The 16382-nt window shown below is 50.5% G+C and overlaps 1 protein-coding gene across 2 annotated transcripts in view; it reads left to right on the forward strand.

The window, feature by feature from the left end:
• Positions 1–2438: 2438 nt before the first annotated feature.
• Positions 2439–16382, forward strand: part of SMARCB1 (SWI/SNF related, matrix associated, actin dependent regulator of chromatin, subfamily b, member 1) — a 41061-nt gene continuing 27117 nt past the window's right edge. The window contains exons 1-5 of one of the 2 annotated variants that reach the window (XM_004386157.3): positions 2439–3288; positions 6953–7091; positions 8779–8908; positions 12154–12291; positions 14650–14777. In XM_004386157.3, coding sequence (XP_004386214.1) covers positions 3196–3288; positions 6953–7091; positions 8779–8908; positions 12154–12291; positions 14650–14777 — 628 coding nt within the window. In that variant the 5' untranslated portion in view covers positions 2439–3195. The remainder of the gene's footprint in view (positions 3289–6952; positions 7092–8778; positions 8909–12153; positions 12292–14649; positions 14778–16382) is intronic. The other variant, XM_004386158.3, reaches the window with a different exon arrangement.

Genomic DNA, 16382 nt, shown 5'->3' on the forward strand with positions numbered 1-16382 from the left:
GGGGACTCGTCAATCGCTGAAGCCGTCCTGAACCCAGTGCAGAGCAGGGAGCAGGGAGGTAAATGAGAGAGAGTTTTTTCGCTAAAGGGGGTGTTTTTGATACACGCGTTACGCTAGAGGCAAATACTTAACTTTCGCCAATTGAGGGCTGCTTGTCGCTGGTTCTGGATGGCCAAGTAGACTCCATGCTGCTGGGTCTCTCTCAATATGGAAAACGCCTCTCGATAGCTTCTGCTTGCCTGCCTCACCGCTCACCCCCGAGCTGATCTGGGCTGAAGGCCTAAGTTCTGGCAACTCCTCGCTGCTTCCGAACCGTCTCTCCCTCCCCCTGCCACTCAATCTGATTTCTCAACTTTGCCTTTGATGTTCAGGGATCCTAGATTGTCATATATAATCGATTCACTTGTTTTTTCAGGTCTTTGTTGTAAGAGGGACCACCAGAAATGTCTGACTACTCCGCCATCTTGGCCACACTTCAAAGGACCTTTTTATTTTTTTCTTGTTGTAGTTAAATGAAGTTTACATTTCAAGTTAGTATCCCATACAAAATTTTTATACATACATTGTTATGTGACCCTAATTGCTCACCCTATTCTGCAAAAGCACACTCCTCCTTTCCGCCCAATTCCCCATGACCATTCAACCAGCTCCTAACCCTCTCTGCCTTCCCATCTCACCTCTGGACAGAAGCTGTCCCTTTGGTCTCTTGTATCTACTTGACTAGGAGGCACACTCTTCATGAGTATCACTTTATGTCCCATAGTCCAGTCCAATCCCTGTCTGAAGAGTTGGCCTTGCAAATTGTTTTAGTTCTGGGCTGATAGAGAATACAGGGGCCATGCTTTCCGGGGTTACTCCAGTCTCAGTCAGACCATTAAGTATGGTCTTCTTACTAGAATTTGAGTTCTGTACCCCATCATTCTGCTGCTCCATCAGGGACTCTCTGTTGTGCTCCCTGCCAGGATGTTCATTGGTGGTAGAACCATCTAGTTCTTCTGGTCTCAGGCTAATGAAGTCTCTGGTTTATGTGGCCCATTCTGTCTCTTGGGCTCATACTTTCCTTGTGTCTTTGGTGTTCTTCGTTCTCCTTTACTCCAAGTGGTTAATTGACATAGATGTCCCCAGAAAGCATGGTCCCCAGACCCCTACCCCTGCTACTCTGTCTCTCAAAGTACTTGATTGTCTTCAGGAAACTTCTTAGCTTTGGTTTAGTCCAGTTGTGCTGACTTCCCCAGTAATGTGTACTGTCCTTCCCTTCGCCTAAGATGATTCTTATCTACTATCTAGTTAGTGAATAACCCTTGCCCTCCCTCCCCACCCCCGTAACCATCAAAGAATGTTTTCTTCTGTGTTTAAACCTTTTCTTGAGTTGTTATAATAGTGGACTTATACAGTATTTGTCCTTCTGTGACTAAATTCACTCAGCATAATAAGTTCCAGCTTCCACCATGTTATATGATATTTCACAGCTTTGTCGTTGTTCTTTATCATTGGGTAATATTCCATTGTGTAGATATACCATAATTTGTTTATCCATTCATCCGTTGATGGGCAGTTAGGTTGTTTACATCTTTTTGCTATTGTGAACAGTGCTGCAATGAACATGGGTGTGCATATATCTATTTGTGTGACGGCTCTTATTTCTCTAGGATATATTCCAAGGAGCAGGATAGCTGGATCATACGGTACTTCTACTTTTAGCTTTTTAAGAAAGCGCCAAATCAATTTCCAAAGTGGTTGTACCATTTTACATTCCCACCAATAGTGTATAAGTGTTCCAGTCTCTCCACAACCTCTCCAGCATTTATTATTTTGTGTTTTTTTGATTAAGGCTAGCCTTGTTGAGGAGAGATGATATCTCATTGTAGTTTTGATCTGCATGTCTCTAATGGCTAATGATCGTGAGCATTTCTTTATGTGTTTGTTAGCCATCAAGGGACCTTTTTAAAGTGTTAAAAAGAAAGATGTCACTTTAAGGACTAAGTTGCTCCTGACCTCATATGCATGTGAAAGCTGCCAACAAATAAGGAAGACCCAAGAAGAATTGACACCTTTGAATATGGTGTTGGTGAAGAACATTGAATATACCATGGACTGCCAAAAGAACAAACAAATCTGTCTTGGAAGAAGTACAGCCAGCATGCTCCTTATTAGCAATGATGGCAAGTCTTTATCTCACATAATTTGGACGTTATCAAGAGGGAGCAGTCCCTGGAGAAGGACATCATGCTTGGTAAATTAGAGGATCAGCGAGCAAAAAAGAGGAAGACCCTCAATGAGATGGATTGACTCAGTGGCTGCAACAATGGGCTCAGGCATAGCAACGATCATGAGGATAGTGCAGGACCTGGCAGTGTTTGGTTCTGTTGTACATAGGGTCACTATGAACTGGAACCAATGCCATAGCACCTAACAACAACAAAATGTTATCTTGCCTTTAATAAACCTCTTTAACAGAGTGTGCAGTTTTTACTTTTTTACACTGTCCTCCGACACTCACTTGATGCATCAGCCAAAGCAAATGCAGCTACATTCAGGCCCCTCAGCCTTTGCTCATGCCATCACTGACTTCAGTGTTGTCATTCTACCCACTGCCACAGCTGCAGAACCAGCTGTGGGTGTGGACCTGGCATATCTGTTTTCATGAGCCCTCTTAGTTTCTCAGCAGCACTGCATTTCAGGGTGGGGAAACTGAGTCTGGCCTAGACTCACAAAGCACTCCCAGGTTTCCAGATACAGTTCTGTCCTCCTCCTGGCCTTCAGGCCTCACTTCACTCCTCTTCCACTGGGCAGAGTTCCAATCCGGCCTGTGAGACTTGAAAGCCACCGCCCGAGTCAGGCCCTCAGTTGCTATTTCTGTCTGTTAGAAGCTTTCCTCTACACCAGGACTTTGAGAGGCAGCTCGGAAGACAAAAGGGTCGCGGCTCCTTTAAGGACTCCGAGGCGGGGCGCCCCGATCTTTTGTCCGGGCGGTGGCGCGCGCGTAAGCGTCAACGCTCGCGCATGCGCATGGCTGGGGGCCTAGACAGCGGTGGTAGCGGCGGCGGCTGAGGGGTCCACAGCTACGGGAGCACCCGACCCAGCCCAGCTTTCGCCTCTTGGCCTCGGCTCCCCTCGGCGCGGCGCGTCCCGGCCCCGCCTCTGCCCTCTTGGCCTTTCGCAGCCCGGCCCCGGTCGCCCACCTCTGCCGCCGCAATGATGATGATGGCGCTGAGCAAGACCTTCGGGCAGAAGCCCGTCAAGTTCCAGCTGGAGGATGATGGCGAGTTCTACATGATCGGCTCCGAGGTACCGCGGCGCGTCCTCGCCCTACCCCGCCCTGCGAGAGGCCCCGGGGCGGGTCTGCGCACGGGGGGCGCGCGTCTCCATTCATCGCGACGGACGCGCGCGCGGGGCCTGGGGAGGACTTTCGGGGGTGTGGTCTACCCAGGCTCCGCCCCGGGCTTTCAGCGTTCAGAATTTAAGTTTCCTCCTGCTCCAGGGTTCACCCAGCTGCCAGGGCTTAGGCCCTAGAGGTGCCACTTGGACCTCGCTAAGCTGGTCTACCGCCAGCCAATACGCAAAGAAAAGGGATGTTTTGGTTAGCCCCTGCGGTGCATGAGGGGATTGCACTGTTGCCCTTAAACGTTTTGAGATGTTGGCAATCTCATGTGCACCTTGCCCCCGTTGTTCCATCTAAGATCCTGAAATCGCGGATTGGAAAACGGGGGCTTAGTAAGCGCTCCTCCCTTTTTGTGTTCGTTGCCGCGGAGGTGGGCCAAACCAAACCAAACCTACTGCCATCGGTCGATTCTGACTCATAACGACCCTGTAGGAGCAGAGATCTCTCAGCACTTCAGAAGCAATTGGCACTTTGGAGATTTGTGAACAGGCTGACCTGAATTATTATAGGGGGAAGGTTCTATCCTTTAATCCTCATTTACAAGTGACAGCACTGTGAGCCAGTTGGAGGACTGGCTTTAGGAAAAGCCTACAACTGTTCCTCTGATGGGGGTTTTTACTAAGTATATTAAGTTTTGCCAAACTGCCTTATATTAGTCCTTCCTGATCGAAAGCCAGTACCTAGCTAGTATATATTTCTTTTTTTCTTTCTTTAATTCATGAGTATAAATAAAATTCACAGGTGCAAATGTCACACCGTTGAGTCTCTTATGTGACGAGGTAAGTGCTGATCCTGGAGAGTGAACACAATTACAAAATGCCAAGGGCTTCCTCTCCTTGTAGCAGGTTGCACTGTCATAGTCCAACATCTCATTCATGTTTTTAAAAGTTTTGTTCCTTTTCTTCACCATTGAGCATAGCGTGAAAGAATCAAGCCTGTGATTGTCACACTGAGGCTGTCAGGACCCCTCATGACTCCCGTCTTGTCTTAGTTGTATCAAGTTTATGAGGCCAGTGTTGTCAGTCGCCTCAGAACTTTAATGTTTCACCAATTTTTATAAAACAGGAAGGGCAGGATGCAATAAATTCTTCATGTTATCATGTGAGTGCAACTGTTCAAAGAAAGCTTAGCTGGGGACAGGGAGCCAGTTTCTGTCCATCTCTCCCTGCTCAGAAGGACCCTCAGTGCCCACCTGCATGCAGAGCTCAGAAAGGAGTTTCCGTATGTGCTGTTGTGCAGGCTGTTTAATGACAAACCTTTACCTGACCTAATGGTAAAGTAGAGGGTCAGCGAAAGTAGAGGGTCAGCTTTTCACTGACCCTCTATGAGATGGATTGACGCAGTGGCTGCAGCTCAAGCATAGCAACGATTATGAGGATGGTGCAAGACTGGGCAGTGTTTCACTCTGTTGTACATAGGGTCGCTATGAGTCAGAACCCACTTGATGGCACCTAGCAACAACAACAATGGCCCTGACTTGGATTGGGTGGCCCTTTTGAGAAAAAAGCTTCCTTTTATTTGAAGGAGCAAAGTAGTTGGGAAGAAGCAACAGCCAGGTGGGAAGACCATCGGGGCCCTGGTTCTAGCCTCCTCCGTCTACATCACTTTTCTCATCTGTACAGTAAGATGCTCGGATAGCGTCTGGAAGACCTTCCATGTAACACTCTAGGTTTTTGGAAAGCTCACAACAGTCTTTTCTTTCAGCCCATTTGCTCCTGGCCCAGCTTGTTGAGTGATAGTGATTTCATGAGGGTCCCTTTGTTCCTACCCCAGACTGTAGAGACCTAGGTAGGAGAGGCCTACACTTGTACTCTTGGGCCAGGCTTAACAAGCATCAGCCCTTTGGTGTTTGGGGAAGGGTTCAAGGCCAGAATGCTATCTGTGGATATCCATTAGCTCCAGTGACTGTTGGTTGGAGGCCCTTGGACCCCTTGCCTTAGAAACAGCCTCTGTGTTCTGAGAGGCAGGCCGACCGTGGTCCCACGCCCAGCACCCCTGTGTGACACCCTGTGGAACTGCCTTAGGCAGCATCTGCAGTAGCTGTATGTGTCCTTATCCTCTCACCATGTACAGGTGGCTGTGGTCACCAGGCCTGGTCACAGAGCTGAGAGGACCCTGAAAAATCACTGAGCCCAGTACCTTCGTTTGACAGTTGGTACACCTGGGTTCAGAGAGCGCCAGGGCTGTTGCAGGGAAAACCCAGGGGGATGGCACCAGTGTCCTAAGTTCTGAAGGGGTCTCAGGAGGGGCTGAGGGGTCCCAGAGTCCCGTGGGACCTGCAGGGCAGTAATGGGGGGCATTGTGGTCAGTTTCTTTTCAAAAAATCTCATGAGAATTCTGCACTTATCCTTGGGTGGCACCAGCTCACAAGGCAGGGGTTTCGGTGGCTGGCTTCTGTGCTTTCTGTCTGGAGCAGGAGGGGCTTGTGCTACGCACAGGTTCTGGTTGATGCGTATACACATCTTGGACTCGTGAAATATAGAGAAACTAGCTTTTACTTAATAAATATACTATGCTGGGTAAGTAAAGTGGGAAAAGTCATAGCAGTGGTCTTTTGTGGAACAGAGTTCAGCAGTGCTGTGCCTTTGACAGAGGAGTCGAGGTACCCAGAAAAGGAAGGTGATCAAGGTCTCCAAGGGAGCCAGCACCTGGCCCCCAGGCCACTGGCCACAGGGCAGGGGTGGGGGCTCCAAGTGATAACTTTTTTTTTTTAAACTTTTTTTTGTACTTTAGATGAAGGTTTACAGAATAGTTTCTCATTAAACAGGTAGTACACATATTGTTTTATGACATTGGTTAACAACCCCATGACAACACTCTCCCTTCTCAACCTTGAGGACCTTTTCCGAGTGATAACTTTTGAGAAGTCAGTAAGACAGTGGGGTTTCTTCATAAAAACTTGAGGGATGGATTTCTTCTCCTGAAGGAAGTCATGTGTTTGGTTATAGGGACAAACAAACTGAAGCTGTTGTACAGGGAAGTAATTTATATAGCAGTCTAGCGAATGCCAATAAATGCTTTTTAACTCTTAGGAAAATTCCTTTGGTATCCCTGGTTTGAGTTTTGTTACTAAACTAAGTAACATGGGCCATGAGAGAAATTATTCTGCATCCGTCTAAAATTAAGAAACCTTTCTGATGTTTATTATATTGTAAAAATGTCAAAGTCTTTCTTAAAAGAAGGTCATAGAGGCCATACATTTTTGGAGAGTGCCAGAGATCTTTATTCCAAATCAGAATCTTGGCGAGCATCATGGTTAGCTTGGGGTGCCTGCCTTCTGGGGAAACTGCGGTTCCACTGGCACCTGGTCAGGCCTTTCGAACTTGGTCCTGTTATCAGAAAGCAGATGTTATCCTGCCTTATGCTGCAACTGCGGGCCACATGTGCACAGTGGTTGAGCCGTTGATGTTAGCGGCATGGGTTTTATCACCGTTGCAAGGCTGGCACCTGGGGGCTGGCCCGAGGCCTGCCCGCCTGTCTGTCACTCTGCCCAGTGGAGCTCCTGCACCAGGACCTCCTTTCTGCGTCAAGGCACGACCCTCATAGTGACCTTTCTTGCTTTACTCACAGGTGGGAAACTACCTCCGTATGTTCCGAGGTTCTCTGTACAAGAGATACCCCTCACTCTGGAGGCGGCTAGCCACTGTGGAAGAGAGGAAGAAAATAGTTGCATCGTCACATGGTAAAAAAACAAAACCTAACACTAAGGGTGCGTCTTCACGAGGGTTTGTAAACCTGTTTCAAAACCACTCGCTTATGTCATCAAGATAAAACGTTTTCACTCCAGAGTGTCTTCACTGCAACCTTGCTTAGTCTGGTGCTGCCCGGGCGTCCCTGGGCAGTGCTGCCCTGCCAGCTACCATCGGTGGGTGAGAAAGCACTCAGTGAGCAGAGTGTGGCCGTATGCAGGTCTTTCCAGATGGGTCTGTGGGGGCAGGGGGTGGGGTAGGGCCGGGAGCAGGTGCCGTGAAGACATGATGGTCTCAAAATGTTTTAGGAATGCTGTGATGCTCTGCCATCCGCATGGTGTGTCGACATCGTCATCCTCCATGCCGCCTGAGCAGTGGGTGGTGACCCTACCGCCCACTTCCCTGGGGCCTCACCGCTTGCTTTTCATAGCACTCCACTCTGTAGCGCCACATCGTGGGCAGCAGTGCTCATGCTCATGTGCATGTCTGGGCTTGCCAGGGCAGGGTGTGTGCTGCTTCGTGGTGAGTTGCTCACCACTTGTGAAGCAAGTGTGCCTTGGGCCATGGCAGCTCTGTACAGGGTGAAGGGGTGCTTTTTCAACACTGGGGTCTCCCTGAGAGACCCCCGGGTACAGATGGGCATGGATGCAGAGCAGTGTTTGACAAGTGGTGAGGCTGCCCCTACTAAGCAGAGGCGCCTTGTAGAGAGCTGCCCGGCCCCTTGGGTAAAGGCCTGCCCCGCAGCTCCGTGTGCATGTGTGTGCGTGTGTGTGCGTGCGTATGCATGCACATGCACATATGCATGGTTTTGCAGTCTGTGCAGTTTGGTTCTGTCCGTAGGTGCAGCTGTGGACTTGTCCACTGTGGACAAAGTAGTGGTTCTTTTAAGCCAGGAGCTAGAGCTGCTTTTTCGTCTGCTGCTGTAACCTTTCCACTGACACCCTTAAACAAGTGTCCCTGTCCTTTCCCCAGTGGAGCGCTACCCACTAACACAGCAACGCCCTGCTTTGCTTTCCTCTCTGCATGTCCAAAGTGAGGTCCTGGTGACAACATTTCCACCTTATGCGTGGAAACACCTCCCTGTAACTGAGCCATTTCTCCAGAGAACCAGGCTGGATTGTGCAGAGGTGGTGGCTCCCGATGGAGGTCCCCTGCAGAGCTTTGGGGAGGTCTGCTATAACCTGCCCTGCTTTCAAACGGCACACCTCAACTGGTCCCTAGGAACCCATGTTTGGTGTGGAGCAGCTCTTTCAAACTCCCTGGTCTCTTGTTTTAAAAGAAAGTGTTTTCCATCTTTCATCCCATCCCTCCACTCTGCTTCGTGTTGTGGATCACAGCGGTGTCAAACCTCTGGGCACTGGTGGTCTCACCCTGGGCTACCTTCTCCCAGGAGGGCCCAGGGACACATGTTCTGGAGTCTGGGGTCCCCACTGCTGTGCTGTGCGGTTGTTGCTGGTGCAGCTGCCTCTACCGCCCTCTGCCCAAACAAACCCAAGGGGTCATCACCAGTAGGACTTGTGTGTAAAGCCCTCAGACCCCATGGCCCTTTTGGAAGAGGCTGGCGCTGGGCAGTAGTGGGTTTGACACCTTGCTCTCCCTGCGCTCTGCATGCAAGGATCCTTGATATGCTGTGCTCACTGCTGGCTGCTGCCAGACCTCCCTCCTACCCCCCTGCAAGCTGACTGAAGCAGTATCTCTTGGTTATAGATCACGGCTACACGACACTGGCCACCAGTGTGACCCTGCTGAAGGCCTCTGAGGTAGAGGAGATCTTGGATGGCAATGACGAGAAGTACAAGGCTGTCTCCATTAGCACGGAGCCCCCCACCTACCTCAGGTACAGCACTGGGCAGGTCAGCACTGGGTACCCACACTGTCCTTTCCATACTTGGGAACCCACTGAGGCATGTACTTTTAAACACTTCACCCGCTTAGCACACAAGTTGTTTAAACAGGTTTCTAAGTGTCTTCTATGTCTTTGGAATTTATAGAAACGTAAGCCAAGTCCTGGTGCTGGTGAGTCACTGGGAATGCTTTGACAGTTCAGTTAACTTGTCAGAAAATGTAGTGGTGCAGGTAGACTCACGAAAGAAACAAACAATAGGTTTGAATGCATAAAAATGGAGAGCCTTTAAAAGAGCATCTATAACAAAATAAAAAAGCAAACGACAGATTGGGAAGTTGCTGTGTTATATTGAGTGCCTGTTCAATCAGATGTACAAGAAAAACCCAGTTACCCCAGTAGATTAGTGGGTGGAATAACAAACACGAGGGTGAAGGTTTGACCCCAGGTGGCATTTGAAAAATTCGAAGTAAAAAAAATCCAGCGGCAAATAAAGGACAGAGCTCTGTGGCTCTGTGCATGGTGTGCCCTTTATAAAGCTTTGTGACATCAGACAGTGTTGTGTTCTCTGACCACAGATTCCACACACAGATGTTCTCTGCAGCTTGTGAATAACAGTGGAAAACATATGAAGCCTGAGCATGCAGCCTCAGGGAATGGCCACATCGGTGAAATACAGCCCCTTGACAAGCTAAGCTGTAACCGTCATGTTCTCATCAGGTAGACACTGCAGTGACCCAAAACCTGGGTCCTGTGAGATGAGCCAAATGCAGAACTGTACCTACCTCCGTTATACTTCTTGCTCTCAAGAAAAGAAGCATTTATATGCACAAAACCCAGGGAGCACTAAGCAAAAAAAAAAAAGAATTCTTGCTTAGAGAGATGTGGTTGTAGAAGATCATTTCTTTCCAGATTTTCCCTCATCTTTGTTATTGGATTATTTCTGTGATTGCAAAAGAAAGCAAAAGGTGGCAGGTATCCAGCCAAACCATGCTGGAGACGTGTGCTCTGCAGATTCTGTCCTTGAGGGATGTGGTGAGAACACAGGGTGGCCGGCCCCTCCCTGAGGAGCCCCTGCAGGAAATTGTGTGCATGTAGGGTGGCTTTTAAGTCTGCACAGTCAGCTAGGAGCTTCTAGGCTGTAAGTACATTCGTGGGGATGGTGTTGCATGAGGAGCAGCTGAGGGAGTGGAGTCCTGTTCTGCTGACGGCAGAGCGGCAGTGCCAGCTTGAGGTTGACGGGAACAGGGAGCGCTGTCCCACGGCTCAACCCAATGAGGGACCAGCGACCACCACACCCACTGCCAGGCAGTTGCGACACAGTCAGACACACCCCGCAGGGGTCTTGAAAAGGTCTTGCAGTAGAAGGAAAGTTGCATCATGTGACTCGGGTTCTCTGTCCCGTGTCCAGCTGTGTGTGTTGTCACGCGTGCTCGCCATGTCTGACATAGCTTGCATTGTCTACTGGAAATGGCTGCCAGGCGAGTGGAGGCCAACTGGACATGAGAGACAGTTACTGAGGTGGGCTTAGCTCCAGGCTCCAGGAGGGGAGCCAGTGAGGAAAGAGAGTGTGGCCCTGCTGCATCGGAATCGCATGTGGACATTGTGAAGAATTCGTATTCCCGGCCCTGCTCCAGAGGGGGGTCACCTGGTCTGAGTGGGGCTCAGGACTTGACTCCTTAAAATTTTGCCCTCTTAACGAGTTTGCACAGCCAGGATTGGGAACCATAGCCCAGGCAGGCTGTAATGAGGACCTGGTTTTGCTGTCCCAGCTCTTAGTCCTTACCCAGATAAGCTCCTGGTTCCCTGTTTTCTCAGGTCTCTGGTCACAAGATCAAAGCCAGGCCTGTGTCCAGGAGACGTGATAGAATGCTCCCTGCCCAGCCTACAGGCAGGGTGGTTTTGGGCCTCCTATCTGAGGTACAGGTAGCCCCCATCATTGGAGAGAAAAGGGCGAGAGGGCCAGCACCTAGGCAGGTCTCTGCTGCTGGCAGGGGGTCCGTCGGCCTGTGTCACTCTCTGAACTGTGACAGTAATTAGAGGGGACATTGTGCAGGTGTCGGGGTAGAAGGATGAACTAAGCAGTCACTGCCCTCGTGCTGCTCACAGTCTCTCCAGGGGGGACAGACCCCAAGCGTGATGAAGGAGCCCAGCACGGAAGCTCAGTCTAGAATAGCTTCAGGTGTTTTTTAGTCATAAGAGCAAGCTGTAATTCCAGGAAAAAAGTGAGCCCTTTATGGGGCATAGGTTATGTAAATGACTTTAAGCATCACTTTCTAGAAGGCATTACCAGTACATCTTCTCACCTCTGCTGGTCTGGAAGCTTAGCAGCCGGGAGCCCTTCCCGACCCATCTCAGGATGGCTCTCATATAAAACAGCAGCGTGTTCACATCCCTCCCTGCTTCAGATCTTCAGGGATGTCCGCCAAGTTCAGCCCATTTCTCACAGGGTGTGGGAGACCCTGTAGTCGGACCTTTCTCTCTCAGCCTTGGCCCTGCTATGTCCTTACTGAGCTGGGCTCCCTGTGCCTGCAACTCCTGTCCTTTCTTGGTCCTCCCCATGAACTCATGCTTGGCATTAAGGCTCGTGTGAGTCCGCTCTTCCAGAGCTTTCCCTGTAGCGTCCCTTCCCACAGAGGGGAAGGCTGCTCCTTCACGAGCCATCGTGGCACTTAGCATATTACGTTGTGGCCACGGGTTAGCATCTGTCCCATGTGCTGGGCTAGGTCAGGCTGCTCTGCTCTGCTGGGCACATTGGAGCCTTGTCCCTGAAGAATCTGGAGCCTGACAGGTGTGCACTGGGTGGATGGATGCCAGCACTGAGTCGGGTACACAGAGGGGCCCCCAGGGACCTGGAGACTGACAGGTGGGAGCTGAGAGGTTGGACGCCCGCACTGAGTCAGGTGTGCCGAGGCCCCCAGGGACCTGGAGACTGACAGGTAGGAGCCGACAGGATGGACGCCCACACTGAGTCAGGTGTGCAGAGGCCCCCAGGGACCTGGAGACTGACAGGTGGGAGCTGGGAGGATGGATGCCCACACTGAGTCAGGTGTGCAGAGGTCCCCAGGGACCTGGAGACTGACAGGTGGGAGCTGGGAGGATGGACACCTGCACTGAGTAGGGTGCGCAGAGGAGCCAGACAGGGTGCAGCAGTGTCCCCTGACCCCGCATCAGTGCGGGGTCAGTGGTACCAGCTGCCCAGGCTGATTGGCAGGGGACGGTTTCCCATGTCTTCCCAGGGAGCAAAAAGCCAAAAGGAACAGCCAGTGGGTGCCCACCCTGCCCAACAGCTCCCACCATCTGGACGCTGTGCCATGTTCCACCACCATCAACAGGAACCGCATGGGCCGCGACAAGAAAAGGACCTTCCCTCTCTGGTGAGTATGCCGTCTGGCAAGGCAGGGCCACGCTACTTCACCAATGCTGCCTGAGTTTCTGAATGTGGTTTCATGTCCTCCTCTTCAGAAAAGGACTCTGCTCTGACCTGGTGTTCCCAAAAATCTGCCATCTTCCTCCTTGGAATGCTTTCCCTCAGCATAGTCTTGGACTTTCTCCAGCCTCACTGGCTCTGCCTGCTTTTTGTCTCTTGCTTTTTTCTCTTCATCTCTCCAGCACCTCAAGTAGAGTTCTTTGGGACACCGTCCTGGGCCCTTTTCTCTGACCTCAGTTTCTCAGGAGCTGGCCACAGCCAGTCTCGTGGTTTTAGATGCCACTCGTGTGAGTTTCACCTCATCAGTGTCCTGGAACTGCTATAACAAATTACCACAAGCTCGCTGGCTTAAACAACAGAAATTTATTCTCTCATGGTTCTGGAGGTCAGAAGTCTGAAGTCAGTTTCACTGGACTGAAATCAAGGTGTCGGCAGGGCCCTGCTCCCTCTGAAGGCTCCAGGGGAGAATCTGTTCCTTGCCTTCCCCAGCTTCTGGTGGCTGCCGGCGTTTCTGGTCTTGTCGCTGCATCTCTCCAATCTCTTACCTCTTCTTCTGTGTGAAAACTCTCTTTGCTTCTCTCCACTGGGACATGTGTGATAGCATTTAGGGCCCACCTGGATAATCCAGGATAATCTCTCCATCACAAAATTCTTAGTCATGTTTACAAAGGCCCCCCTTCTTTTTTTTGCCATCTGCAGTACCATTCACAGGTTCCAGAGATGAGGACATAGATACCTTTTGGGGGCCGTTTTTCAGCCTACCATACCCACATTCAGTTTCTGGCCCAGACACCTCCCCAGTGCGCCATCCTCACATACCCAAGTGTCTATGTGACGTCTCCACTGCCTATGGACTTCCTCATCTCAAGAGATGGCAATTCCATCCTTCTGGTTGTTCAGGCCAAAAATACTGAACTCTTACTCAACACCCGTCTTTTTCTTACATCACAAATCCAGTCTCAGCAAGTTCCTATTGCTCGGCCTTCTGTGTATCTGGACTCGGGCTGCTCAGCGTCACCCCCACTCCCACCACCTTGTCCAGCTCCCCACACCTCTCACTGGTCTCCTGGCCCTCCTCTTGCCACCCCCAGTCAGTTCTTGGCCCTGCAGCTAGCATGAGCCTCTTAGGCACAGGGCAGATGGCATTGCTCCTCCTCCATGTGGAGTCCTTCCAGAACCCTGCCTCATTCTAAGGGGAGCAGAGTCCTCCAGGGCTGTAGGCCCTGCCTGTTCCACTGCTGCAGCTCTTGGCCCTCTCTCGTGCTTTGGGCATGTCAGTCCCTTACCACCTCAGAGGCTCCTGCTCAGGCCTCCCCCTCGCCATTCACCCTGCTCAAGCTGTATTCCTGGGTTGCCCCTTCTTCCCTTCCACCTCTAATCGAAGGTCACTTCCTCAGCGCAGCTTCCCTGCTCAGTGTCCGGCACTCTGCCTTCTCCCTGCTTCATTCTTCTTCACGCCACTCGTGTCTGGTGTGTAGCGTGCTCTCCTTTGTGTTTGTCATCTGTTTCCGATGCTCTGAGGGCAGCTCTCAGCCCTCTTTATTCCGCGGACACTCTTAGGTTTACCCCTGCTCTCCCACACACACCCCCTGACCAACCTGCCACCTCCAGTCTTCCCTCTTGTCTTCCTGAAATACAGATGTGATCCATCATTTCCTCATTCAGGATCCTTCCTGAGATACAGATGTGGCCTGTCATTTCCTCATTCAGAGTCCATCTGGGGCTCCCTCAGGGTGGAGACAGGTCCATAGTCGGAGATGAGCACTAGTTGCTCTGTGGCGCTGCATGGCTTTCCAGCAGCATCCGCAGTGCGCTCTGTGTTGTCTCCCCTCCTCCTCTGTGGTCGGCTTGCTGTACCCTCAGCAGCTCCTGTTTTCCTGCATTTTGGCCTTTGCTGGCAATTTCCTTTTCTGGAAATACCCTTTCCCTTTCTAAGTTTTCTTTGGAAGTCTGGCCTACTTTGGAGCTAAATACCCCTGCGTTGTGATTGGATCTAGATCCACTCCCATTGCCTATGTCAGCAGCAGCCTTTCTGTCCCCTGTGTGTCTGTGGAGCAGCCTGTCCAAGCGGCACTTACCACAGATAGGCTGACGGTGGTCACTACAGCCCTCCCACCCCGTTAGATGTGGCTGGCCCCTGCTGAGCATGTCTCTAACAAGTGGGCTCTCCTGCAGCCAGGTCTGTGGGGACCAACGGCATTGGTCTTGGTGCAGAGAGGGAGCCTGAAAACACGCATCCCAGGAGCCCTATGCAGCAGCGCCACACGGCGCCTTGCTGAGTGTTGCTGCCATCTCTCACTTCCAGCTTCGACGATCACGACCCTGCTGTCATCCATGAGAATGCATCCCAGCCTGAGGTGCTGGTCCCCATCCGGCTGGACATGGAGATCGATGGGCAGAAGCTGCGGGATGCCTTCACCTGGAACATGAATGGTATGTGGGAGCTTGGGCTGTGGGCCCAGACCTGGCCACTGTGGTATTGCATGCAAACAGGCTCCTCTCCTGCTGGCAACCTGTCAGGCGGTTCTGGACTCTGAATGTGACTTTCAGAGCACTGTGGCCTAGCTTTGCAGGGTGTGGACCCTGGGTTTAAATCCTGGTTCTACCTGTTTCTTATGGGCTGGGCACATGAACCTTGGTTTGTTTCCTCACTGTGTAGGGCTGTTGGGGAGTGGCCAGCTGGCGGTCCACATAGCTCAGATGATGACAGTGGTGCTAACCAGACCCAGGCTCAGCCACCTGGCCCTCCCCACACACATCCTCAGCCACATCAGCCCCTGCTCTTCTTCCACGACTCCACACACACAGCTTCTCACCTCTCTGCCGCCCTTGGCAGGAGAGCCTTCTCTCACCCTCAGTGTTCTCTCCTTTGCGTGTTCTTCTTTAGGTCTGGGGTCGGGTTCCATCTCCCAGGTGTTCCCGGGCTCCCAGAGTCTAACTGCCTACAAATGCAGAGCAGGAAAGTTAGAGGCTGTGGGTTTGCGACAGTGTAGAGGGCTTATCCCATCTGGGAAGGAGGATTGTGTGGGGTTTTTACTTTCTTTTCTTGCTGAATCTTTCAGACTTTTACAGTGAACATATTTATGTTCAGACAAAAAATAGTGAATATCATTTTTTAATGAATAAAAGTTTAAAATCACCAGAATCTCACCACCCCAACAATATTTTCAGTTTTGCATTTTCCCTGCCAGCCACTTCTTCATGCAACCATATTAAATGTTGCAATTATGGTACTTTTATTTTATTTTTCATCACTTAAGTATTGTCCTACGTATTTTCACCAAGTTGAGGTCTCTTAATACTCTCCTGATATTAGACATCTCTATGCAAGTAACATATGTGCTTATAGCATTTTTACCCAGAAGGAGATTTCCTGAGGGAGGAATGTGTGCGCTTGTTGAGATGTGGTGGTATCGGGCTTTTTGGAGGGACTAGAGCTTCCTCTGGCTGTCCCCAGGCACTTTGTATCATAGCATGGCGAAGTTCATGAGGGACGCCAGGCTTCGTTATGTTATACCATATCCTCTTCACGAAGGCTGTGGGGATTTCAGTACTGTGTATAATTCTGTTTCTCCTGACCAGCATTTCACCGGTTGTTCCTCACAGGAAGTCCTTGTTTAAAATGTAATCATGCCTAGAATGTAATTTAGTACAAGCCACTCTTGAGGAACCAGAATGGTGTCATTCTGCAAATTCTCCCTTTGCCCAGCGTGGTATTTAGAGTGTCTAGAGCCATGATTCTTAACTGGTGATTAGGAGATTGCACCCCTGATGTGGTAGTTAAAAGAGCATGTTCAGAATTACTATTGATTTGCTGTGGTTTTAGTCATATCTAATTTACTTTGAAATTTCAAATAACCTTAAAGGAGGTCACGAGAGTCTTTATCACAAAGGGGAGAGGGACTAAAAAATGTGAAACAGCACCAGTTGAACACATGAATGGACTATATGTCCTTCAGACAAACTTGCATTACTAGAATTTGTCTCAAGCTTTTGGTAGGCTTTGGTTTGCAGTGAGTTCAAGGTTGTCTTCTCTGG

This window comes from Trichechus manatus, unplaced genomic scaffold (genome assembly GCF_000243295.1).
Source record: "Trichechus manatus latirostris isolate Lorelei unplaced genomic scaffold, TriManLat1.0 scaffold00157, whole genome shotgun sequence".
In the NCBI taxonomy this organism is placed as follows: Eukaryota; Metazoa; Chordata; class Mammalia; order Sirenia; family Trichechidae; genus Trichechus; species Trichechus manatus.